Below are 27,225 nucleotides of genomic sequence, written 5' to 3'. Positions count from 1 at the left end.
TGGGAATCAAACTTAAAAAGAAAACTGTAAGCAGCACAGAAACAGTTTCCACAAACCCTCTGTCCAACTCATCCCCTATAGTAACTGTTTCATCCAATCCTCTTGGTTTACTCACTACATATTCCGACTCGGACGATGAGTAAATGCATTTTAACGGCATAAAATCAATCACCCATGCATCTAATAAACTCCAGTATTTTCAAAAAGTATAAAACCCTGATCTGATATAATTGTGATATTTATCAATAAACGAATATGCACAAATCTATTTTTAAACCACTTAAAGCTGTGGCATGAATGCAATGTCCATTTGAGCCAACTTGAGTGGATTAACGGCATGAGAAATCAAATCAAGAATGGTTCTACAGACTGGCTCTGCACGGTCACCCGAGTTTTGCTACAAAATCAATATATATAAACTGTGGTGTTAGAATATGTGATAGGCTCTCTGTAAAATATGCACTGCTGATGACTTGTATGCATAGTTTTTGATATATTGGCAAAATACTTACAGCTGATTTTTCACGCTCGGCTTTGCAAGCAAGAGATTGCGCGCGCTTCACTACAACATTGACATTATTGTTCACCAGCTCGCGAAGTTGTGTAGGTTGAAAAGCATTTTTTCTTAGGTTGGACTGCCAAGTGACAAGCTCATCACGAATAAAGATACTGAGGTAATCTGCCAATTCAAACTATTACAGAAAAGTAAATACACGCAATAACAAAAAAGAGCTGTTTAAAAAAAGTAATGGGGTTTACCTCTGGCTTGGTAAGAGATCTACCCACAGCCATGAGAGATGCTACAAAAACACCCTCAACGCCTATAGGTGTCAAAAAGTGCTGAATATTGGGAGTAAAGCGGAAGGGAACAGCCTCATTATTTGTAAATAAAGTCGTAGAGTTGGATATAGCTATAATCAAAATTTAATTTCAAAGTGATGAATAATTAGACCGAATCTATCCAAAAACAACTTAATTGCTGTAGAGCAACACATTTCGCTTACTTGGTAGTAGGTCTGAACTCCATACACCGCCAGTCTTTGGCGACATAAATATTTTTTGTGGGTATCTGTGACCAATACTCATCAAGTAAGTCATAAAGGTCATTGTTGCCAGATGCGATGTGAAGCGCTTTCTAAATGTCCATAAATCAATATATGACATCATACGTTCTTGAAAATACTGGCATTTCAAATCCAAAATAAATCATTGTCAAAACAATCATCAAGTAAATGGCAAAGCAAGATAAAATAGGTTACCTCGGTCATGATGGTTTCTGGAATAAGCTTGTTACCAATTTCCTCCATAATTTCCGTTTTTAGATTTAAAATTTCTACCTTCTATAACCAATGCACAATGTCAGTCTTGAAAAATAATTGCTACTTTCAAATTGTCGACTTACAGCTTTCCGTGTAATATCAACCGAAGCAAATATTTGGCGTATCCGTTGAGCATAAAAAATGATTGGGTCATCTTTGTGAATACCAGATTTTACACAGTGACTTTCATATACATCTTGCAGTGATATGTCGGATCGGTCATCTTCAACAAGTCGGATTTGTGGTGCAAGGGGTACAAGTATAGGAAGATGGAAGTTGAGGTTGCGTTTGCGAGCTTCCTTTTTACGCGCCATTACACTAGAATGATAAAAATACAATCAATGGCAATATTAAATACTATAAATTTCAAACTTTGATGTGCTCAAATATACATACTCGTTCAGGATGCGGAAGAGTTGAAGAATACGCTCCTCTCTTCTACAATGGCGTGCTGCAGGATTCTGAACAGTGAATCGGTGGGATGAACCATCGTGACCAAGAATAGTAAGACTTTTATAGCAGCAGATATGCCCTCGGGTAACGTCAATGGTTGGACTGAATCGTTCGATATGTACAAAATCTTTGTTGTTGGGACGCATCTATATTAAAACAGCATCAAATCAAAGCTCATTAGTATATTATCTCTAAATTGATAGGCTATATGTAGATCTAAAAAACTCGATATACCTCAAAGTATTGTCCTGGAACCTCAATCTCGTCAAACTTTTGGTATTCAAATTCGACTAAATGATGACTAAAATGCTCCAGATACTGCACACGGGGACGGCAGTCAAGGATTTTCTCAAGATTGTCGCGCCAAGTACGAAACCCAGAAACCAACTGACTCAAATTTGGTTTGCTTGCAATAAAGTCCTTTTCAAACAAGTCCTTATACTGAAAGTAACGCATGTTAAATATAGAAAATAGACATTAGCTAAAATTTATGCAAATGTCAAACACTGAAATAAAAATTTATACTGGATATACCTTGAGATGATTGGGTTGCATACTCTCTCCAAACTTGACAAGATTATTTGCAGTAGCTGGAGAAAGATTTCCCCCATCATTCGGATCACGGGTAAGCTGCTGAAGGTACATCTATAAATAACAATGTAAAAATATTACTATCAAAATAGCGACGGATAACTATTACAAAGGTATGCTGCAATTGATACGCCTGGTGCAAGGTGGCTTACCTGAACACCATCACTCAATAGTGCGACAATCAGACGATAAATATCCTCGTCGGTAGTGGGTTTTAGTCTTAGTAAAATCTGATCAACCATTGTCTCCATGGATAGAGCAAGTAGTGGAAACGCAGTTTTTAGCAAACCCATAATCTCATCAATGATCTCCCATGGCTGACGTTTGACTGCTGGCTGTACAGCCGGGGCTGGAGTGGCAGTTGATACAGCTGGAGTCGCAGCTGCGTTTTTATCTTTAGTAGGCGTAGAGCTGACTGGTACTTTGCTTGAATCGGTAGATTCATTCACTGGATGCTCACTCGTAGATACTTTAGCTATCAAATCATCACCAACGGCATCAGTAGAGGATATCTCGTTATCATTACTGATATCTTCAACTGATGTAGCAGAAGACACCTCGATCGTTGGAATAGTCTTGGGAGTCTGTGCGGTGGGTGCTGGCGTTTGCGCAGCAGCAGAATTGGAAGTTGTAGCAGATTGGGTGGGCCGTTTAACAGCCAAGAAATCTTCTTTTGCAGTGCGTAGTTGAAAATGTAATGACTGCGGGAATGCTTTTGCAATCTTTAGTAATATCTGCCGAGCAAAGATAGATTCCTTTCCAGAAAGCGATAGAATAAGTTGTGGAACAAATGTGATCCAGTACCAAACAGGAACATCAGGCTTGTATCCATCGTACGATTTGGCCAATGTACCTTGATCATCATCCAAGCTTAAAAGCCAAAGAATTCGCGCAAGAAACTTGCGAGATCTACCATTGTTGTAAAGACTAGCAGCATGCAAGTAGCAATTAACTGCACCAACCCCGTATTCTAATTTTTGAGGAAAATCGTTCATCATACTGTCATTATACTTTCCCCACGAGGCCCATGCCTTGGGATAAGACAGATCCATGTTAACCGCAGAGGAAAAGGCCTGTACTGCATCTTCGTGTAGATTTAATTTAAAAAGAAACTGTCCCTTTAAAGTAAAAAACTCTGCTTTTTGTCCAACAGTAAAATACAACAGGTTGGTGTTGTTTATAACATCAAGACCAGTCGAGTATTCTGAAAGCGCCTTTAAATGGCATTTTGCTTGCTCGCGTAGTTTGAAAAATGCTTCTTGGATTTCAATATTAGGAAGAGTATAGATTTTACTTAGAGAGTTGATGCACACCTCTGGCAATTGATGTTTGCGAGCAACATGTGCAAACCGATTGATGATCCAAGCCGTTTCATGGTAGCCACGGAACGTGTATGAACTGGTAGGGTTTCCATTAGAAAGCGGTTGAGACATTTGCGGAATCAAGGGTATATATGCATTGTTGATAGAAGTAAATACATGCTGGCGCCATGCCAAAAGATCGCTCCATAAATTAATATCATCCCACCGGTTTGGGAGTCGCTCTCGCCACGTTTGCAAAATTCCTTTGAGTTCTTGAGATTTGGAATCAATATTTGTAGTGTTGGTAGATACCAAATTATTTTGAATATGGCCAGCTTCTTGCAACTCTACAAATTGCTGGAAAGCGTGGAATGTGCCGATATGAGAGTTGGAAACAATGGATGGAAGTGAGGTCCATCGTCGAAGTACCAATTGCATACCCTCATTGCATAACCGTTGAAATTCTCCTTGATTTTCTGGGTCATCTTGACGATTCTGTAACACCAAAAAAGCTTGAAACATTTTTTTTCTTGCAGTAGCAGGCTCGCTACATGACTGAAGTGACAGTGCCAAGTTTTCTTTATCCGTGTTCCAGTCCGAAAGTCGCCACATGCACTCTAAAAGTAGATCTGGATTTGAATCATGCTTGGCCAAATCTGTAAGAATATCCCATTGCTGAAGGCGCTCAGCACATTCAATCCAGTGGCTCTCCCAAAGACAATACTCAAGCTCGGTAAACGGAAGAACGCCGGTGCGTGCCTTGAGTTGAGCACTTTCGTAAAACGTTTGGGCTGTTGCCCACATGCCACATTGCTCATAAGACACTGCAGCATTGGTTTCATTGAACAAAGCCTTGCGGCGCCATAAGCCATAGAAATAATCATCCTCACTAAGACTGGCATAAATATCCGCCAAGGAGTCCATAACAGATTCCTTGATCTTTTCCTCTTCTTTGTTTTGAATAACAATACCAGATCTAGGCTCAATTATGGCATTTTGTAATAACTCCAGCGCAACATGCCATGCATTATAGGTCTTTCCTAAATGACGAACCAAGTGAGGGGGAAGTTGCACAGGAGGCTTGCATTTGCAAATTCCTTGAAGCATGGTTTGAATAACATTGGGTCGCATGCTTGCCTGCGCTGTATGAAAATCGCGAGCCAAAAGATTGATAAATCCTTTTATAGCATCGTGTCGTTCTCGACTGGTCAATTGGGCCCAGCACATGGGAAAAACTGCAATCCATAGCCAGGAAGACAGATTGACATCTTCTTGAATAAATGCTTTGATCGGTTCCATCAATGAAGACAGCTTAAGCAATCCAATCTCTTTACTAACCACAATGTGGGCTGCAAGTAATTGGTTAATCTCTGCCGACACTTGATGTTCCCCGTCTACATCCATGCTGACATCCTCTGTTTTAAACAAATTTTGATGGCGGGTTTTGAGTCCTGAAATGCAACAAATACGTTGTAACGGTAAATGGGTTTGAACCCGTCGTTCAGAATCAACACTTCCAAGTAAAATATCTACAGCGTGCCTGATCCAAAACGACGACGCAAGTGGTTCCCAATTTTGGACACCTACATATCAGCAAGATTTGATAGGATCATGTTGAAAACCAAATCAATGAGCAAAACTAGTTTAAATAATAGTAATTCAAAAGACTTACTCAGCACATAATCAAGTCGCAATTGAAGAGTGGGTTGTAGCGAACAATCAAGTATTCTAAGAATTCTTTCACGCATCTCATGATTAGGAGAAAGAGTTCCTTCTAAAAACGCCGTTTCCAAGCGTACCGTCAGTTCGGTTCGAGCAAACTCTGGATCTTCGTAAATATCAGCAACAAGAGTCATATAATCATTTGCAATTGGAGAACGTTCAGATTTGTATAACGACAACATTTTGACTGCAACAGATGCACGCTCTTTCATAGTGGGGAAAGCATCATGATGCGATACAAAAATCCACTGTCGCAAAATGGAGAGAATAAGCACATGCAACTCTGGAGTGTCTTGCAAATCAATAATTGCCATAATACCAGCAAAAAATGCTTTACGAAGTTCGCCGAGTTGTGTGATTTGTGCATTCAACAGCTGAATAATGGTCTTGAGAATATCTGTAACAGATCCATTTGTGATGACTGTGGGATGGGTGGAATTCACGTCCTTGATAAGGACGCCAAAGAGTTTTGTCAATTCAATCACATGAGATCTCAAAAGACTTTGAGCCGATGGTTTATCTAGTCGATGTAAACATGATGCCTCTAGAATTGAAACAGCCGCATAGATATTGGTAAGTGAACCAAGTCCGTGCTGGACTGTGGCATCAAGCATCTTGTAAAATAAAGCCTCGTCAGCCGATGGCTGCTCAGGATCGCCGTTATCGTCAATAGAATTCCACATGCTCATCAAAATGGAAGATATGGCAACAACAAGGGAAGGTTGATCATTTTGAATCCATTTTTCAATGCACCTCTGCAAAGTCGACAAATTTTGGTGAACCCATTTGGCTGGCTTGGTATTGACAGTAATCATAAGCATGTCTATCGCATTGGATACCACAACAGATGAGGAATCTTCCTCGTAGGTAATAGCCTTTTCAGTTTGGCTCAGTTTGATCGGAACATCGGGGGAAAGAGTGATCAAGGTTTTGAACAAATCAATGGCTCGCTGTATCAAAGGCTTGCTGGTTTGAGGCTCACTTAAAGACAAAACAAATCGCAATAGATAGCTGACAATCATTTCTTTGTAATCCAAAGTCAGCGCGGTAGCAGGAGAGGATACATCGTGTGAGTCCTGAGCAGACGTCCAATCCATACCTTCGTCATGAGCATCTATTGAATTCAAACATGTAGAGCAGTCAGAAAATTTTGATGAAAAGCTGAAACAACAGATATTAAGGTTCAAAACACTCATCAACCCAAATATTCGACGTACCAGCGTTACCATTCGCATTAGCCTCCTCCAGTTCACGTTTCTCCCAAACAATAATTAAATCGCCAAGATCAAGTGTAAGCGTTCTTGTTTCCATTGTAGCACTTCCCGAAAGTCCAAGCTTGGCCAATGAAGACACAATCTGAGGTAAAAAATGCTCACGTGTCAAATAGAATTGATCAGCATTGCGGATGAGTAACTGGTATAGCGACAACAACTGCGTAACAATATGTCCCTCTTCAACAACCACTTTTCGAATCCACTGGACAAAAAGAGGCATACGTGCACGCTCTCCCGTAGAACTGGCAAGTCGTATCGGGAGCACTGGTAGCAGTGTGTCAAGCGCCTGTTTTACAAGAATTCGGCCCTCTGCTTGATGTGCGCGAAGCAATGCAACGTAAATCTGTGAAACAATCTTGACAGGTGTCTCGTATTCGCGAATAAATCTTGATAGCAAAACGTAAGCTGACTGCTTCAGAGTTACATCTTCGACCTTGAGATGATTCCATGCAAACTTGATAACATCCTTACGAGATTCACTGATTACTTCGGGAACACGGTGCACCAAAAGATTCGTGAGTTGCAATAGTTCAATCTTGAGACTATCTAAATCAACCGAGGAGCAACTAGAATCGGCAATAAGAGGAGCCCAGACGTTGGCCAAAATGCTCTCAACAACCTCAGTATCTACAATATGAGCATCGTGTTCGGTTCCTAAAAGCAGCATAGGAGTAATGAGATAACGCATCATGCAAATTTTTCGCTGAGTCGAAACCTCTTGAAGTGGAAACAGTTCCAAATAACGTTTAAAAATAGAACTGCGCTTGTCAAAATCTGTAGTCTTTCCCACCTCTTCGTAAACAAATTTCCTTAAAAATCCATAATCAACAATTTCTGGATCAATAAAACCCTCCACAATGTCGAAAATAATATCAACGTTTAGCGGATAAAACTTGCTGTACTCGATAAGCAGTTCAAAAAACGCTGTATGCTCACGGCCTCGAATATACACATATTCGTCTAAAGCACTCAAAAATCCACCTCTCCAAATCTCACGTATGCGATCAACGACTTCAAAGTTTTCAACAAGCCATTGCGCATCGTAAGCTACCAAATGCTTCACAAGGTGAATGCCATTACGATACATCACGGTTGAATCAACCTCATTTAGGTCAAACACTTTGGTTAAAAGATATTCCTTGGCGCTGGATACGGCCGCGCGAAGCTGAGTACTTTCTTCTGAAGCCAACATACCCAAAAAAAGCGCAGTTTCGCGTGGGAGTGAAATCTTTTGCAAAAAGTATGTAGTAGCCTCTGTTGGGTATTTGTTCAAGTATCTAATGAGTGGTTTACGAAAAGGACTAGAGATAGATCGATGAACACGCTGTTCCAAAAACAAAACGTTTTTGATAATGTCATCCATGAAAATACTTGCGGAAGACGGAAGTCTGTGAAAAATATCCAGAATGGCAACAATAACTTTAATTTCTTCCACATCGCCAATAGGGCGTCCAGAGATTTCTTCAAGCACTTTGGGCTCTGCCCATAGTCGCAGATGATCCAACAGCTTTTTTCCAATCTCTACTTTAAAGTAGTTTGTCAATAGCTCCAAAAGCTTTGCAAGCCCCTCAAGACCAGAAACAGTCAGCCGTTTGTGGTCAGCAAGGTTCACCAGAATAGGTCGCAACCCAGCTTGAAGTAAGTCTTTAGGCAGTTTGTGTTGTTGAGCTACCACTTGCTGCAATCCCTTGTTTGCAGCCTCTACGACGTCATTACTTTTTGAATATAGGGATTTGAAAAAAACAGAAATAATACGAGGGCGAATGAGATGGTGTCGGGGAGATGCAAAATCGGCACATGCCATGGCAGCGGAAAGCAGTCGAATACAAACAACGCGAAGATTGTTCAATGAAACTGCATTTTTAAACTGAGATGCCTTGCTAACAAGAGCTTGATCCTCAGCATCCGCTAATGCTAGAGCTTCGTGAAGTAGACGAAGCAACTCGTCATGAAAAGTCAAAAGTGGAGGCCTCAATGACAGGCAGTATGTGACAGCATCAATGTGGCCAATTTGTATTGCAAACGGCAGTGCGCGAAGCGGTTTTGCAAAAATAAATGGCATGAGTCGCTCGCACACTGGACGAATCATATCAGAAAGTTCTGTTTCAGTCAAAGTAGAGAGCAGCTGAAATGATGCTCGAATGCTTTCTCGAACTGCAGAATTGGCATTGGACAGCTCCGATGTAAGAAGTGAAACAAGACTATTGAATTTAAGAGTTCGCTCAGTCTCGCTCACTTGCTCGCTTGGGGTATTACATACTTTAAGAACATAAGAAAGAGTCTGTGTGGTATCTTCCAAGTTAAAATAGGCGACATCGGCAGCAACATCTTTGAGAACGTAAAGCAGCGCCTTGACAAACTCCAACTCATGTTCAAGCATCCATTTTGGTCCCATTTGAAGCTTTGATGCCATTATAGATATTCCAAGACAGCCACCCGTTTTCTTGAGCCATTCAAACTGATAGCAATTGGAACAGAATCGAGATGCAAAAATATGAAGTGCGGGAATAGTGTCGACACAATCTTTGGTTTCGACCCAGAGCAAAATAATTTCGTAAAAGTAAATCAAGGCTCGCTCTGCAATATCACGCTGTTTTGAACTATCTGATGATAAAGTCTCTACCAATGCTTCAATAAACCCGTTCAACTTGGAAAGCGAATGAACATCCAAAAAATCAAAGCTGTAGCTACGAATTCGATCTGATGGAGTGTCTTCTCTGTAAATCCCCGCTTCACCAATACTCAACATTGCGAAATGGCGACAAAGATGTTGAAGCAATCTCCATGCCTCATCATGAAGTTCGTCTGTGGCAGCACACGCAAATATGACTAGCAAAACTCCAGTAAGCGATTCATCAATGGAGGATTTGTGCCTGCATGAAATGGAATCATTTAGGTTAGCAAAAGGAGATGCTAATTGAGATTTCTTTTGCGATGCTGGCAGTGGCGACGTGGCAACATTGGTCGATTTGGTATTCTCCAAGACAGGCTGTGAGTGGCGACAAAAAAACCGTTTAAGATGATCTTGCATAGCAGATAAAATAGAGTCTTCGCTATCATCAAACTCAATCAAAAGTGGTAGACAGCCTTTGGCAAATCGAAACGCTTGATAATGTAAACGTTGAGGAGTATCTGCTAAATTAACAAGGCGCTTTGCAACAACAAGAATTTCATCCAAACAAAGATATTGAGGATGAGGCATTCCACCATTGAAAAGCAAATTTACAGACAATGCCGAGTCTGTCCGAGCAAGAAATTCTAACGCAGATCTGTCCTTGAGCCAGCGACGATTGCGGCCTCCAAATTTACCCAAGATACGCAAGGTTGTATGACTGTGTAGCTGATTATATGGACTCGGCTGAAGATGCTTCCAAAGCGCTGTCATTAACTCGTCGATTACCGGGTTAAGAATAGGTTCCAAAAACTCGTGGCTCAAATTATCTACGCAAAGCTCCAATGTACGCAGACTTTGGCTAACAAGTTCTGGACCAGCCTGTAATGCAATTACAAGTGGACGCATTAGATATGACAAATATGGAAGAAGAACCGACAGTCGCACGGGAACAGTAAGACAAAGCTCAACAAAAAGCTCCTTTGTCTGTGGTTGGTGTGCAGAAACCAATAGAGCGTTTAAAGTCTCTAAAAGCACCTGAAGCAATGGAAGCACTTCTTGATAAAGAAGCTCAAAACGGCCTCCGCCAATGCTACGGAAAAGCGAACGAAGAAGTAAAAAGTAGTTGATTGGGTTTTTGGCTTTTGCAGAAAGACGCAAGCATGACATGATAATGTTGGCCAAGTGTGGACAAAGAATGCTTTCATTAGATTCTGGAAACAAAGTAACTGCCATGAACAAAAGTTTAAACAGCCTAAGCATGGCATATGTTGATGATGCATCGCCAAAACCAAGATCTGGCAGTCGATCGACCAAAAAAGACAAGAGCAGTCCTGAAAAATTTGCAGAAACGGATAAATTGGCTAGAAAATACTGTGGAACCGCAAGCAAAGAAGAACTTTTTACAGCTTGGTCAAAAAGCAGCTGCATGTTTGTGGAAAATACCTCTTGAAAAATTGGTGGATCTACAAAGGTAAAAATAGACGCGAACGCCTCGTAGACCTCCTTGTCCTCTTTGGAAGCAGTGGTCATAGTTGCCGAATTTTCCCCTACTGTCGAAAGGCCAGACTGATCAGGATTGGTTCCTGGAGTGGTAGGTAAATTGGCGCTAGTTGCTGTAGTAGCAACAGTCTCTGTAGTTTCAATATCTGATGAAAAATATTTAAAGCAATCAAGCCCTTCTTTAAAAATATGAATGAAAATTGCAACTTCGTCGCTATAGCTATGAATAAGATGTACATCTGATGTTTCGGCTGTAGATGCTGGAAGACTTCGAAGAGCAAAAAGAGCAGTTTTTATACCGAGCAACACACTTTTGATTTGTAAGCGAATATCCTTTATCAAATCAGGAGCCCCATCCAGCGGGCGAGCACATGTTCGGATTGGCTGCACATAGCCAATATCCAAAAACCCGTCCATCTCTAGTAAATGGCTAAAGTTTTCCTCTGTTGTGGAGTTTTGGGATGTCGTCTTGCGCTTTAAAAATCTAATGACAGTAGAGTGCATGTCGTTGATGGATTTAAGACGGCTTGCAAATGTATCCAAAGTACGTAATACCAGTCGACGTGCATCAGATTTGGACTGTTGGTTGACCACATTATCGATCAAACTAAGCAACAGCTTGGCACACATTGTTTGGATTTGAGGTTGAAAGCTAGGATCATGAAGGTTCTTGGAATAAACATAAATCACTTTGGTGATTTGATCTAGGGTCAGCTCGTTCCGAACATGATGGATGAGATCAACAAGAACACTGTGTCCAAGCGGTCGAAGCGTTTCGCGACATGTTACTCCAGTTCCAACAAGAACATCGTCATTTAAAATCACATCCATATGCGGCACGAATGCCTTTCGAAACTCGGTAAAAAACAAATGGCGGGTAGCTATGAGTAACTCCTTGCGGGTTGCCGAAGCATCTGGAGGACAGTCTTTCATAAGACAAATGACACCGTTTGCAACACTGTCTTCGTACGGCTTCAATAGTGAAATAAAGCTACGCAAAATATAGGCAATGAACGAAACTGTCTTGACTTGCAAAGACTTGAACTCCACATAGAGTGCAGCATCCTTGATATCAGGCGACATTCCCAAAAAAATGGTACCATTAGCCTCGGCATTCTGATGAGCTTGTTGTTGCTGGTAGGGCTGTAGCATCAGTACCTGCAGCAATCCAAATTTAAAATGCATTTTAATCAAAACGCAAACTATTTACTCATCTACTGCAATAATCTAGCATAAATGTCCTATACAGCTCAACCTACCTTGACTATGTATGGTACAAATTGAGGGACGTTGGGAGTGACGAATTTGCGGTGAATCTGGAATAGTAGCGCAATGATTATGGGGCATTCGGTAAGAACTTTAAAACTGAACATTGATAAACAAATTGTTTTTTGAGAAGCAAGTCCAGGAGATGAGCTCGCTACACTTTGATCAGCCTCATCCATCGCATTGATGTCGCCAAAGGCATCTGTAACAGCTTTCTCCATATTCTGATACATCTCTTGAACAATATTAAGAAATGGCTGGACAAATTCTTCAGCAAGCATTTTGTAATTTTTGTGGAGATCCACTATGATTTTTAAAGAAATGGAACCATTGTCCTCATTATCCTCACGAAGAACAATCATTAATACGCGCATAAGATCCAAAACATACTGGCGCAATGCCTCGTTATGAGGAAAGCGATGGATTATTTCCAAAATAATATTCCTCAGTTTCTATAATATATAAAAATTATAAGAAATCTGCTTTAGATCATAATATAGTTTTAACACAGCTGTAACTTGCATGGTTGTCATGGTCACTAGAGAATGCCGAAGGTGTTTTTTCAAGAAGATTGATGAATACAGGCAAGATGTGTGCCAGGAACCGAGGATATTCTCCAGATTGAACAATCTCAATTGAATCCCGAAGCTCGGTAACAATGGCAACCTTGACATTGTTTACTGTCAGTGTTGATGTGGTTAGTTGACTTATTATTGCAAAGATATAGACTCAAATAAGATCTAGCTAGTGTGCATTTTAGCATACATATATTTGGGTCGTTTAGTCGGTTTGCAAATACTATTTGATTGGATACATTAAAAACAGAATGTTAGATACTTGTACTGGCAATACTTTGAAAAACAAGTGTTTTGATTATTAGGCCACACATCAAAGAAATTGATCATAAATCAGCAAACCTTCACAATTGGATGCATTGAGAGTCTAGACATGATCCAGTGCAGTGTATTTGATTCAACATAGTTTCAAAAGTCAGCCGAGTAATATGGCAAATGAAATTCAGAAACAGATTGTTTTGGAGATGCAATATGCAGAAAACCAAATGGTATCATCAAGATCTAGAATTTCCTAGCAAGTGTCAAGTGTGTACCATGGTTGAAAAAACTCCAGTGCAGCAGTACTGCCTGTATCTGATGTGTTGCAAGTTGTAAACAACGTTTGTCTACTGTAATAAAAAGCCTTTGCTGGGTTGAATGCAAGATCCGAAACACTAAAGAATAATCTGGCAAAACTCAAGCAACTAGATGAATGTATTTTAGATAAAAGTACAGAGTTATAGATTAGCTTGTCAAAGAACCAACTTGTACGTAGCAAACTGACCAAGAATGGTAAGTGATGATGCATGAACCACAATGGGTTGCAAAAAACCAGTATTTTCAATCTGAATGGAATCTGCAGTGGGAATATCAGGGATGAACAGTGGAATGGCAAGATCGATAGTATACCTTGTTGGCTCGATGGAATAAATTGATCCAACAGTTTTGCAAACTCAATTACAAATGAGCGCGAATCTCAGAACTCACTGTTTCCTGAGGGTATGCTGCGCCACACCCCAGAAATAAGTCTTGACATCAAATCATTGCCAAGAGTCAATCTCACGACTATTGCAGTCTTCAAACCTGATTCCACAATCCACATGCACAGACCCAGCACTCTGTGACTCCAAAGATTCAAGATTAGGTACAGATGCATGCATATATGGAACAAGTGCTACACTTTCTCGGCACAAACCACTCTCACTCATTGCACTAGTAGCAGTGCATGTCTCAGTATCTATTTCATCAGCATCCACAGCTAGACAAGTATATTTTACAGGAGTGGTAGGGCCAGGAGTTTTAAATGGACGGTCAGTGAATCGTATTGATTGACGGTGTGAATTTGCCAAGCGAGTTTTTCGTGGAGCAAGGCTGGACGGCCAATGAGCTCTTGAAAATGGTTCAGGTCTCGTGCGATCTCTCCAGGGTGAGACAATCTGTGAAATGGGTCGAGAAAGATGCTGTTGCGGATCTGCTGATCGTCTACACACTATAGCAAAATTTGCTGTACGCAGAGCATGTTGTTCCAATAGGGGTTCTTGAAGAATTGTAGGAGTTTCTGGACAAGAGACATGATGAACTTGCTCTTGGTTGAGCTCGCTCCTAACTGAACCTACTTTAGTACCAGCAAGCATATTGATACGCTCCTGCATGTAGTCAACACGGGCATTCAGATTGTGTGAAACAAGCTGCTTTTTTCCAGGTAGCCAAGGGTTAACTGGATGCTGTCCAGATGAATCGTGCTCATAAAGTAAAGGTCTATAGGAAGTAACTACGAATGGAACATGGGCCAGATCCAGATCGAGATCATTGTGAACATGACTGAGCCTGCTATCATGTGCATCTTCATTGAACTGTCTAGGCATCTCAGTAATTGGTGCCGAGTGCTTCAAATTCATATTTCCAACACGAAAAGGTTGAAATAATTGAGAATGTTTATTGTAAAAGCAACCAATTATGTACGAAAACGACAAATACTCAACCATTGTTTATTCCAACGACTCGATCGTTGCAAGATAAATGCAAACTCCATTTTACGTGAATACAGCAGTGAATAGTTGAAGTAACGTAAACTCGTCGATTTATAGTAATCAACTGTTTCACTACAGAATTCCCCAAAGATTGCAAGCTGTTTTGGCTGGTCTTTCATCAATCCCAATCAAATAATTACCAATATAATCGTACTGTGAGTTACCCGTTACGTCAGGAAGAATATCTTTCAGTTTTGGTCGGATTACAATGTCAGATACGATGCCAGTATCTTCAATCCACTTTTCTTTATGCTTGTCATTACGAACAAATGCTCGATTACCTACAGTCATTTTGTTGTAAAATGTTTCTTTGGTACTAGATGTCAGCTCTTTTTTGAATGGCACTGGTTTAAAGTCTGTCGGATCATGAGTGATAAGTTCTGGATCTAAACTCCAAATATTTGCACCAGCGCCAGCTGTTGTGACATCCTCACCAAACACTGTTCCAATGTCATGCGACTGCACAGTTCCTGTCATGATTTCACATGCAGAAGCGCAATTACCACTGGTAAATACACCCATTGGTTTATCATAAACCTGATCGTAAGTGCTGATCATTTTCGGATCCGTAAAATCATGCAATATCGAGTACTTGCTTTTGGGTGGTGTTTTGAACCAAGCATTACGAGACGATTTCAAATCTATGGGCATATTTACAAATATATTGTATGTGACGTCGCTTATGAGATATTTCACTTCAAATGGCTTAATATTGCTTTTGAAAAACTGTGGAATGGCATTTGCAAAATCCACACTTCCACCACCACCTTCACGAACATCGATCAAAATAGAATTGGTGTTTTTGAGTACTGTCTTCAATAGTCTTTTCACTACACGAATTCCTTCAAAAACTGACACCAAGTTTGTTGTGCGGGATGTACACCCGAACGATGTCAATTTGATTATTCCCATGTTTTGGCTGTCAGGGTTCCAAATTGCCCAAGATAGTTCGAGTATACTCGTTTCATAAAATGTAATCTGTAAATCACGTTTTGACAATCGTCCTGTATCTTGATCCTGACTGCTTTGATCCCGTTTTCGAATACGGCGAGCAGCGACCAATGACTTGGTAGATTGGGAACTTGTGGTACGATCATCGACTGTTTTGATCGACAATACATGACTATTGGATTTTACAGCAACTGTATTTTGTAAATGTATATCAAGATTCACGCCTGTCAGCTGTGTGTAAAGTTTGCTCGAGTACTCCCAACAGGTATATTGATATACAGACATGTACGGTATATCAACTTCGTATATGATGTCGCCACGAGATTTGAGTTTAAGCTTGATAGAGTTTTCATCAGGAAGTGGGGTATCAGATCCATATCTGAAGGTCAAGTATTTTAATGCTAGACGCTGACTATGAGACTCGGTGGACCCACCAATGACATTTCGATGTTTGCTTTTCCACTGGTAAAAAGTGAGGCCGTTAATACTGACAAGTCGATCTCCAACTCTAATTTGGCTATAAGCAGTATTACGTAGTAGGTCAAATATTTCACGATTGACGGGTTGGCTGACGACGATTGTTGGGTTTTTGATCATATTGCCTGGACCATCAATAAATTGGAAATAAACTCCTATGGTAACGAAAAAACAACTATACGGACCAGCTAACGTCATGGTAGTATGTGCGTCGCGAGTTCGAGTGAATGCATCCAATAACCCAAGCTGGAGCTGTTTATCAGTAAGGGTTCCGATATTGTTTCGGATATGCTCAAGAGCAGGATACGGATTTGCCTTTTGGCCATGATGCTCTATTTTTGATTCAAAATTAACCCATGCCTGGACATGTTGAATCATTGGAGTTCGATTGTAATGTGTTGGTCAGTTAATAATATGCTGCAATATATTGTGTTGGTTATGGTATCAGATTGTGATGGAAATGACAACTTGCCTTGAATACATTTTCGGCATTCGACATTAGAATTTTTCGCTGTTCAAGATTATATGGCAAAAAGGTAAACAATCCAGCATCACGATCGAGTTTGATGGGTCTATAGTCAGACCAAGTATCTTTAATAGCAGCAGGTGGTGTTGATGTTGCATCAGGTTGTGTTGTAAGAGTTTGAGCATTGATGCAAGATATTGCAGCTAAAACTGTTACCAAAAAAAGAACCATTTAAAGCAGTATGCAATGCGAGGTATGATCAGTCAGTTTGTATAACTCGCAATCGATGATACAGCTGGTATTATATTGATGAAAAACTATTGTATAAAGTATGTATTTTCAATTCTCAATATATTTATAGTCGTCTTCCAGTTTACCCTCCCTTTTATTCAAGCTGTTTTCAGTCGTGTTTTAACTTGGTTCATCACCCTATTCCAATATCACGTCACAAGCACCTGATACTGTTTCCACAATATTACGCTGGCTTGTACCGAAAATAAATATACACAAACCACCCAGACTTGGCAGCTGTCTTTTAGCAATGATTGCTTGTAACCATATGGTTTTAACGACTTGGTGATAGTCTGTTGTAGGTAGCATGAATAAGGCGATATTCAGGCAAATGGAACATTGAATAAAAGTATAATAAACAGTCAATCTTATGTTGGATGGATGCCAGCTTTCATCAAATTTACTAGGCAATATTGTCCCTTCCAAACCCTTTTGTAAAATCCATTGGGTTTTCTCCCTTGTGCCCATTCTGGATGATCATCATAGAAACAACAGTTGCATTCCTGATACGTGCAATCTTTGGCGTTATTCAAGTAGAGCATGTCTGATATTAGGATACAACAGCACTTGTTCAATGGTATGATTGTGCCAGATATTTGTTGGTTGTGTGTCAAACCAGCGTTTCCAATAACATATACGGTGTCTGATTGTGTGTTGTGTAGTAGGAATCTGTTGGTTGCAGTGCAATCTTTCCAGACTCCCAACATTCCAACATTCCAGGTTTCAGCAATCCGTAACATGTCAAGACTTTTTAAACAACGACATGCAACATTCCAAAACACGCATGTTATTCCAAACAGTATTCCATTCCACAAAACAACCGTCTGATTGAACATGGTTTACCAACCATTCAACAAATGGCACAAAGATTGGAACTACACTGCCTCGCACTTCATTTTTGAATCCTGCAGAAAACGACTCGAGTGTGACAATAGATTTGTGCGCCAATCAATTCCAGACAACAGAATGTTGAATAGTCAATCTTTAGTAGAAAAGCACAGCAAATATTCATCATTGTTTATTCCGGATCAAAAGGGTCAATTCAAGATACAAAAGCGGTACATTTTACACAAGTACGGCTATGAATTCGGTTGCATTGAATCTTGGAAACTAGGTTTGTAATGCGGTTAGCTAAAGCATGGCTACCGTAGTCGGGCTAAACAACTGGCTAAACCAATAAATTCGCCATAACTTCAACCATCACAAATCTACCTAAAAATGTGGCTTGAATTTCGGGGACCTATAGTTTCAAGATACCAGTGTATTGGGTTATAACCCCACATCAAGCTTTGCAGCAAGGTGCTTACAAATAGGCAAAGCACCATTGCTTTACAATTGTTTGGAAAATAGGTCGAATGACAAACAAAAAGCTTGTTTGTTTGGTTGCGTGACATTAAAATTTGTAAAGACTAAACTGAAGATGGTTTGAGATTGATCCCTAAGCCAAGCATCTTTTTTTAAAACCGCTGGATCTTGAAGCACCATGCATTAGAAGTCTGTTCTGATCATCTAATAGACCATAGTTCGGTGCCATCATTCCATAGTGTGGGCTAGAACCGAAATTGGCAATGCAACTGAGATTGCTTGGCGTGTAGATTATATTGTGGCTGAATTGTGCATCTGCTTTATACAATTTGAAAAACATTGCCGTCGAGCCAATCTATAAATACTTGATGACAGCACTGAGCTCACATTTCATCAGATCATGCTGTGAAGTAGTGCTAAGGTAGTATGATTAGTTTGATAAATAATGCCATGATGCAAGTTCGTCCGCAGACCGCTGCTGAGCAAGGGATACCAGCACCCTGATTCATTCACAAGATTGGCAAAAGCATATTTGTCTACGCGATATACTCTTGTACCAAGCACTATTTAGTGCGGAAAATACATAGCACTAACAGTGCTTTTGAATGCTGTAAACCAAGGAGCATTTAACAAAACACAGGTATATATTGGCCGTGCTTTGCCCATTCTGATACGATATTCATTATCTTACAAAAGAAGTTATTCTGGCGTATCTGTTCATTTCAAGTCCCATTGACAAAATTTTAATCAATTACATCTGCATATTATCATCAAGTATTACAAGGTACGTTTTCCAGTCAATGCATTACAGGGCTCATTGCCACGCACATTCAATGCTATATTGTGGTCTAACCTTGGTTTGATGGCACAGACCACAACAATAGTTAGGCAGAATGTCGATTCAGTACAATAAAAACACAGTCGTGATTAAGCGGTCCCAATTTTCATTGACACCAGAGCGGATTCTCGATTTGCTGGACCCAAAGAATCCTGATCTTTATTTGGAATTGGGGAGGTCTGTTGGTCTTGAAAAGTCACTACTGACGGATCTCAAGCAAGGCATTTCATCGGTATGTATTTTGTAAAACTATCCAGCTATAGAATGAACGTTCAACTAATACTTGTTATGATGCCAGGATGTGTCCACTCATGAAGAACGCAAAGAATTCTATGGCTCCAATTCGCTACCAGAAGCTGCCTCGAGAACCATTTTTCAATTCATGTGGGATGCTCTTCAAGACAAGACACTCATCGTTCTATGCTGCGCAGCTGTTATTGAAATGGCCATTGGTGTATACAAGTTTGAATTCGCTCCCATTGAAAAGCGGGACAAGTTTGCTTTGATTGACGGTGCTGCCATTGTTGCCGCAGGTAAGATTTGCTTTTTGACAATTGTTTCTTGGTTTCAATGCATATTTATCCAGATTATGGGAAAACTGCTTCGTTGCACTATATGCTGATTGGCCGTGAAATTACAGCCGTATTCATGTAGAATAAAACGCTTATATTGCAATGTCTGCTACTTGGGATAGACAGTGATTAGATATCCTTTGTGTCTCTGGGCATTGAATTCTCAACTGCTCAGATAATGTCCATCATACAATGCTCAAGTCAAACTAGGTTTGAGCTGAGATTCATTTTCAAACCTCCCTTTTTCTTCGTTTGGCATAGCCTAATTGTACAATTGACAAGTCTGAAGCAGGATTCATCCATTACAATCCAGATATTGGGCTCAACTGTTCTGGTGTTGTCAATGCAACTCTCCTAAAATCTCATACGTCCACATTCTAAAAACCGCGATGTTCTAACAATTTTATTATAAAATATGGCAACTGTAACTATTGCTTTGCATGCGCTTGAATCGGTTGTTCAACCATACTTCAATTTTTCAAAATGAATTCAAAACATCTAGTCATTATTGTTGTCATGGTTGGATCTGTTAGCGATTACCGCAAGCAAAACCAATTTCACGAACTATCAGCCTTTTCAAAAGCATTGGCTCAAACTAAAGTGGTACGCAGTGGGGAGGTAGCTATTATACCCACTGCTGACATTCTTGTGGGAGACATTGTACTTGTTGAGACGGGCGACGTTATTGTCGCTGACGGAGTGCTTATTGAGGGATTCCATATTCAAACCGACGAAAGTACACTGACTGGTGAACCCATTTCAGTCGATAAAGATTTGGCTCGCGATCCGTTTTTACTATCTGGCACAAAAGTTGTCCATGGTATTGGTCGCATGCTGGTTATCGCCACTGGTGTCAACTCGATCAACGGCCGTACTTTGCTCTCCTTGGAAGTCGAGGCCGAAGCCACACCTCTTCAAGAAAAACTCGGGCGAATTGCCGACAAGATTGCCATATTTGGCGTGGCTACTGCATTCAGTATGATTGTTATTTTGTTTATTGCCTACTTTGTCACATCGCCTCCTGGTACCAAAGACTCGTTCCAGATTGGTCAAGACATTATTGCTCTTCTGATTCTTGGTATCACCGTGATTGTTGTTGCTGTCCCTGAAGGTCTTCCTTTGGCCGTTACCATTTCTCTTGCCCACGCTACTCTTTGCATGTTAAAGGACAACAATCTGGTCCGTCATCTTGCTGCTTGTGAGATTATGGGCAATGCCACTACTATTTGCTCTGACAAGACTGGTACGCTTACTATGAACAAGATGACCGTAGTTCAAGGATCTCTTTTAACTGTTCAGTACAAGCATGAGGATGTCGAAAAGACTCTAAAGCAAAAACTACTCGCCGGAAACAGTGTACCCGATCTATCTCAAAAACTATTAGCATTTGTTGCTAGAACTCTCAACGTCAATTCTACTGCCGACGAATCTCGCAACAGCGAAGGCGTTGTGTTGTTTAATGGATCAAAAACAGAGGTTGCATTACTGGAGTTTACCCGAATTCTCGGGTTTGAATACCAAGAGGATCGAAAAACTGCTCACATGGTAGCAATTGAACCATTTAGCTCTGAACGAAAGCGCATGTCCTGTATCATCCGTGATCCTGTTGATCCTGTTTTTGAACAGCTACTTGGTCTTCCTCAACATGAGCTTGCCTCGCCTACATCCGAGACTCGTGATTGGGTATGCGTCAAGGGTGCTTCCGAAATTATTCTTGCACTGTGCGATCGCTATGTTGATGCTAGTGGTCGTGTTCTTCCCCTGGATGATGTGGTTCGTGCTCAATACACCGATTTGATTAGCACCTATGCATCCAATGCGCTTCGTACGATTGGAGCGGCCATTCGTCCCATTGACCATTTTGTTCATCACATGACGTCTAATTCCGACGATGGCGAATCTGATCAAGAGAGTGAGCAACCTATTCCTGACGACGAAGATCTGATTCTTGTGGGCATGTTTGGCATTCAAGATCCCTTGCGACCCGAGGTTCCTGATGCTGTTGCATCGTGCCAGTCTGCTGGAATCGTTGTTCGTATGGTTACAGGTGACAACATTCAGACTGCTTGTGCTATTGCTCGTGAATGTGGTATTCTCGCTGCTGATGGTCTTGCCATGGAAGGTCCTAAATTCCGCACACTTTCCGAAACGGAAATGAACGATGTTCTCCCTCGCTTGCAAGTGTTGGCACGTAGTTCGCCACTTGATAAGCAGATTCTTGTCAACAACCTTAAACGTCTTGGTCACACTGTTGCTGTTACTGGAGATGGAACTAATGACGCGCCTGCTCTGGCTGCTGCTGATGTTGGGTTTTCTATGGGTATTGCTGGCACTGAAGTTGCCAAGGAAGCTTCGGATATCGTGCTTATGGACGACAACTTTGCTTCTCTAGTCAAGGCGGTCATCTGGGGTCGTAGTGTTTTTGATGCAATTCGAAAGTTTTTGCAATTCCAGCTTACTGTCAACATATCTGCTGTTACCCTCACTATTATCACATCCATCTACTCGACTGTTGCTGGACCAAAACATGTTGCATCCGTTTTGAGTGCGATTCAGCTTCTCTGGATTAACTTGATTATGAACACGTTTGCTGCCCTTGCACTTTCTACCGACCCTCCTTCACCAGATCTTTTGAACCGCAAGCCATCTAGCCGATCCGAGTCGATTATTTCTCCCGACATGTTCAAGATGATTGTTGGACAAGACATTTACCAAATCACTGCCTGCCTGGTGCTGTTTTTCAATGGACCTGGTTGGTGGGCGTCAAAAACAAGTCCTGAAGCCAATGCCGAATCCTTTAGGCACACTGGAGTCGATGTCACTACTGCCACGATTGTTTTCAATACATATGTCTTTTGCCAAATCTTTAACGAAATCAACTGCCGCTCGATTAGTCGCGAAAAGATCAATGTATTCCGTGGATTCCTTCGCAACCATACATTTATTGGCATTCTTCTCATGACGGTTGTAATGCAAACACTGATTGTGCAGTTTGGAGGTGTTGTGTTCAAGACCAATCAAAATGGTCTTGATGCGACAGGATGGGGAATCTCACTTTTGATTGGACTTGGCAGTCTCGTTGTTGGATTCCTGATTCGCATCATGCCCGACTTTAAGCTTCCGTCGTTTATCTTTGCCGAGCCGACACTCGTTACTGCAAGCACAGAAAAACTTTCCTATAAGCAAGATTCTGAAAAACTGGCCATGGATAGTACTGTAGGAGAACATGACATGATGGTTGAAATTCCCATTGACAAGACATCTGATGAAGATGGAACAGCAGAATCTAGCCGACCATTGAGAAACAGTATTGAAGGACTACGAACAGCTCCATTGCGATTCCCAGGACCAACAGTTTCTCATGCACCGGTTCCAGCAAATGCAACTATGCCACTATCTTACGCACATTCACCTAGTCACAGTGGAGAATCGTCGCCGGAAGGATCACCTCAACAAAGTGGATCACAAAGAGGATGGAGATCTGGCGCAGTGCATCTGGTCAACATCTTCCGTACAAACAGAGAACAAAGTGTGGATTACACCACGTTGCAGGTTGCAGATGCCAGCTTGGCACGCCGGACACGGGCTGTTCGTGCTCGTCGTGCATTAACTACACGCATCCTTGGATCTGGAAGCAGCATTAATGGAAGCACTTTGGGACTTGGACATCGCACATTGACGATGGAATCCACCCGAGAACTCACGAATGGATATCGTCCTTCAAACATCTGAATGTCGAGTAATTGACTTGAAAATACTATGTTAAGCAAATAAAAAATACATAGGCTTTATTTAGCCATCATATTGGGTCAAGTGTGGGCAGAACAATATCTATAATTGGTGAAGCGATTGCAGTGGATTGCAGTCTTGGGTTTGATAAGATATACTCTCATTATTAGTAATAGAAGCCATAATGGTAGTGCAAGGCATTCTGTTTGTGTCGTACTCTTCCAGAGGCCATCAACTGGTGTTCATGTATCCTGCAAGCGCATCGTCTGCTGCCAGTCAGAGTGAGCAAACTGGCATACGCTCTCGCCATCGGAATGGCCATGAAGATGACAGCAACTCTGGCTCACCGCCTATAGAAATCCTAGGCTCTCGTCATGGCATTCATGGTGTTCCTGTTGATCATTGCATTCAAGAGTATCGACATAGTAAACCTCGTAGCTTTCTAGGCAAACAGCGTCCTGCTACCATGCATACCAGTGAATCCACTAATGGATCCACTAATGGACTCACTAGTGGACTCACCACAGACAGCAGAATGAGCTTTCAGCTGCCATCAGGCTTGAATCATCAGTACAATGGCTCACAAACCCCATCAAACTCTTCTGCTGGAAAGACTTTGGCAAGTCGTGGCCATGCTAATACCATTCCAAGTGGGATTTCTTTGGCTGGTACAAACGCTGTCTCGACTGCAACCAGCAGCGTATCTGGAACACATTTGGACTTTCGATCTGCTCAATCCTCCACTTTAGTCATGACTGCTGCAACATTATCTAAAAAACAAACTCATTCAAGACATGGTTCTCATGGACCTCCAGAGCCTAAAAATAAGTTTTTGGGCTTGGATTGTGAGTTTCTTTCAGATATTCTATCTCCAAAAGTGGCTCTTTGCGACAAGCAATTCCACTTGACAGTGGACAATGTTGATTTTGTCGGTCATCCTACACTACTGAATGCAGATCGTCCAGGTACTGGCCTTCGATTTGCGCGCATGGTTCAAAAAAGAAAGTTAATTGCAAGTGCAACGAGTTATCGTCAGTCTTTGGGTGAAATCGACTCGTCTTCTACTTTTACTGCTGCTGTTTCGGATCCATCCAGTAGCTGTGTTTCCGAGGATAAACCATCTGCTAATGCATTTTCTTCAAAGTTGCCTTCGCCTGTTGATCATCACCATCACCAACTCACCATGTTCAATCTAGTGTTTGCACTTCAGCCAGATGGTCGTGGAACCAGTCACCATTCAAAAGAAGTTAAAAATATCTACGATCACGTTGTTGTCAAAGTTACGACTGCATTAAAATATGAACAGTTGCGTCGTGGCTACATTCGTACTGAAACTGAGCTTATTCTTGCCATCAATGATCGGTATCAAGTTCAAAATGGTGGTGCGGGAGATCCTCTTGAACTTCAATCGCAAATTCTTAAATCAAGCAGTCTTGCAAGATGTCTTGCTCATATTTACCATGCTGTTCATGGTCAATTGCCATCGTTTTTAGAAGTAAACGGATCTGTAAGTTTGGCGTTGCGAATGTGTGGTATTATTGAAACCCAAAACACGTATCCAGGTTCAAGTAGTAGCACTATAGATTCCTATTATGCTAGTAATTCTACCATCTCTATTCCATTAGAGATCTCTAGTGCTTATTTTAACCATCCTACATTGCGACCCTATCAAGCACTGTTGCTACTTTCAGATGCTGAAGAAATTTTAAACACATTGCCTGTTGACGCATCTCCATTACTTGTAGAATTAATTCAAATAGTAACACCTACTTTATCGTAAGTGATTTAGCAATGTAAACCATGGCATAATAGCTAATCTCCACTAAAACTAATATACTAATTTACGTATTCAAGGTTTGAAGAACTGCAAACTACACTGAGCTGCTCACTTTCTCAGATATACCGTCTTGCCGCTCATCTGTATGTATGGTCTAAAGCAAAAATTATTCATGTAGTCAGCAATCGAAACGTGTATATTGTTTCTCCTCAAGCTCAACTTTCAGAGTATGTTTTGCGTAGTTTAAACTCCTTGATGCCTTGTTTAAACAGCCATACTGCGATGTACGCGATATTGGCTTGATCATTTAAACGTCTAATCCATTCTGCTTTCTTCATTTTGAACAGACTTCCAAAGCTATCCACCGAGTTTTCATCTCGGTTTCCACAAATGGAGCTCGTACGCATTTTGCAAGACCTGTCAATTCCACGACCATATTCTGCAATTGCCCATTCTAAAGAAAATCGCAATTTGTATTTAGAAATTATTACATTTTTGCTCAGAAAAAACCTTGTTGTTCAACTGCACATGTATATATGTACGTTGTATACATGTATTTTGATTACACTAGTTGCACAACTATAAAATTGGTTTTAATTGATTTTAAATGCATGATGCCTAGACTTGTCGGTTCCAGCACGTTTATTGGCAAAAACTCCGTCACCAGAAAATGGGAATGTACCATGGAATCCTGTCAGTGATCATCCGTCTATTTTTACAGATCCTGGAAATTTAAGCGAGCAGGAAGCTAGTTGGATCGCTACCATTGCAAATTCACAGCCGCCGCCTCTTGCAGCACTATTTACAAGGTAGATTTCCGTTCATTTTGTATAGTCTAGCAACTCAAGGTTTGGTATCACTGACATGTTATATCCAGACTCGTTCCATACTTTAATGGTCGTATACACGTGGAAGAAATCTTATTCCGAGAAAGTATAGCCAGGTACGCTACACGACTGTGAATCCCGCTTATTTTCAACCCTCAACACTATGCTTTGATCAATTTGCTAGTTTATTTATTCAAAGCCAACTGATTGCTCAACTATTTTAGGAGGGAGCTAAAGTCTGTTATCAGCAAGTACAGAGACGAGATTGTAACAGCTTTATATCCAGAACATCTTTAACTCTATACTTGACATGGTTTATGCACTAAAGTAATGCTGAATGGGTTCACCCAGATAGTGCTGAATAAGCAAGCACAGCTCTTGGCACGACTTTTCCACATCCTCATTGTCATCTAAATGAAGAGTTTACATAACATTCACAAATTTGTCAGAAACTCGGCATACATAAATATTGACTTATTTCAATCCATGAATCAAACACTTCAAATTGGATGCACTCAAAACAATTGGCAATACAATTATACATACCTTCCATAAGTTCCGCAATAAATGGAATTGCTTCGGGGAAATACACAAGCATCTCCTCGCCAAGTCGAGAATACATTTCATGAAGCACCTTGATGCATGTCCATTTGACATTGGCATCGTCAGAGCGGGTGAGTTTCAACACCTGTTGTGTCAGTCCTTTCCATACTTTTTCACTTCTAAAGGTTACAGCAAGTTGGCCGATACAAGGCACCAGATGCGACAGCATATTATCCTAAAACACATGATAGTACACGACTAAGTCAAAGCTCAACACCAAGTTAAAACAACCAAAAAAACAAACCTTGTATGCAACATCGTGAGCCTCGACCACTTCAATTTGCTTGATTAAAGCCTTTAAAACAGTCTGCAGTCGATCAGAAGTGATAAAGTCATTCGTTCCATGATACAAAAAGCATGATTTCAAATTCGACACCATCAGAATCCATACATCGGCATCCAATACGTTGTTTTCAGTAAATCTATGCAAAGTAGAAAGAATATTTTCAAGCAGATAGGCCAAGTAAGGAACAAAAATGGATTTAAGCTCAGAAAAAAGACGATCTGTAAGACGATAAAGAAGTTGCTGGCGGGTCGAAATGCCTTGGATTGTCCATCCATTTTTTTCAAGCATTTCAGATGTTGCCCAGTCTACCACTTTGAGAAAAAGCGGACGGAAAATATTTTCGTTAATTTTCATCATCATGACCACAAATGCGCCAATCAGTATATTCTCTATATCCAAGCTCTAAAAACAGTATAGAATTATTATAGAATCATGTATGAGCATTTTCATGTACTAGTAGATACATCAATCTATATATT

General features: G+C 40.8%; 6 protein-coding genes across 6 annotated transcripts; 2 read left to right on the top strand and 4 right to left on the bottom strand.

Annotated features, from left to right (window-relative positions):
- Positions 1-280: 280 nt before the first annotated feature.
- BATDEDRAFT_12558 (histone acetyltransferase TRA1) lies at positions 281-12,709 on the bottom strand (the record flags this gene model as incomplete). The annotated part of the gene is made up of 16 exons (XM_006680180.1): positions 281-375; positions 527-692; positions 760-911; positions 1,005-1,182; positions 1,260-1,340; positions 1,424-1,637; positions 1,716-1,918; positions 2,007-2,207; positions 2,307-2,417; positions 2,516-2,698; positions 2,903-5,247; positions 5,337-6,547; positions 6,600-10,840; positions 10,901-11,932; positions 12,034-12,492; positions 12,548-12,709. Coding segments are annotated over 16 exons (11,034 nt in total), but the record flags the coding sequence as incomplete, so codon positions are not given.
- Positions 12,710-13,634: 925 nt separating this feature from the next.
- On the bottom strand, positions 13,635-14,459 carry BATDEDRAFT_90307 (uncharacterized protein; the record flags this gene model as incomplete). The annotated part of the gene is made up of 1 exon (XM_006680429.1): positions 13,635-14,459. The coding sequence occupies one exon, from the start codon at positions 14,457-14,459 to the stop codon at positions 13,635-13,637; it is 825 nt and encodes a 274-aa protein (XP_006680492.1).
- A 237-nt stretch (positions 14,460-14,696) lies between these two features.
- Positions 14,697-16,749, bottom strand: BATDEDRAFT_26287 (uncharacterized protein; the record flags this gene model as incomplete). Its single annotated transcript, XM_006680287.1, has 2 exons — positions 14,697-16,412; positions 16,534-16,749. 2 exons carry the CDS (start codon positions 16,747-16,749, stop codon positions 14,697-14,699), a joined length of 1,932 nt encoding a protein of 643 aa, XP_006680350.1.
- A 2,056-nt stretch (positions 16,750-18,805) lies between these two features.
- BATDEDRAFT_20172 (uncharacterized protein) lies at positions 18,806-23,327 on the top strand. The gene is made up of 5 exons (XM_006680230.1): positions 18,806-18,898; positions 18,986-19,184; positions 19,251-19,485; positions 20,027-21,129; positions 21,196-23,327. The coding sequence occupies exons 2-5, from the start codon at positions 19,008-19,010 to the stop codon at positions 23,254-23,256; spliced, it is 3,576 nt and encodes a 1,191-aa protein (XP_006680293.1). The 5' UTR covers positions 18,806-18,898; positions 18,986-19,007; the 3' UTR covers positions 23,257-23,327.
- Positions 23,328-23,437: 110 nt separating this feature from the next.
- Positions 23,438-25,843, top strand: BATDEDRAFT_26285 (uncharacterized protein; the record flags this gene model as incomplete). The annotated part of the gene is made up of 4 exons (XM_006680286.1): positions 23,438-25,029; positions 25,108-25,257; positions 25,378-25,568; positions 25,653-25,843. The coding sequence occupies 4 exons, from the start codon at positions 23,438-23,440 to the stop codon at positions 25,841-25,843; spliced, it is 2,124 nt and encodes a 707-aa protein (XP_006680349.1).
- Positions 25,844-26,027: 184 nt separating this feature from the next.
- On the bottom strand, positions 26,028-27,212 carry BATDEDRAFT_90066 (uncharacterized protein; the record flags this gene model as incomplete). Its single annotated transcript, XM_006680428.1, has 4 exons — positions 26,028-26,267; positions 26,404-26,635; positions 26,705-27,148; positions 27,201-27,212. 4 exons carry the CDS (start codon positions 27,210-27,212, stop codon positions 26,173-26,175), a joined length of 783 nt encoding a protein of 260 aa, XP_006680491.1. The 3' UTR covers positions 26,028-26,172.
- Between the last annotated feature and the right edge of the window lie 13 nt (positions 27,213-27,225).

The sequence above is a fragment of the Batrachochytrium dendrobatidis genome (genome assembly GCF_000203795.2).
Source record: "Batrachochytrium dendrobatidis JAM81 unplaced genomic scaffold BATDEscaffold_9, whole genome shotgun sequence".
Taxonomy (NCBI): domain Eukaryota; kingdom Fungi; phylum Chytridiomycota; class Chytridiomycetes; order Rhizophydiales; genus Batrachochytrium; species Batrachochytrium dendrobatidis.
The sequence above is the reverse complement of the archived record's forward strand: the minus strand, read 5'-3'. Positions and strand labels throughout refer to the sequence as shown.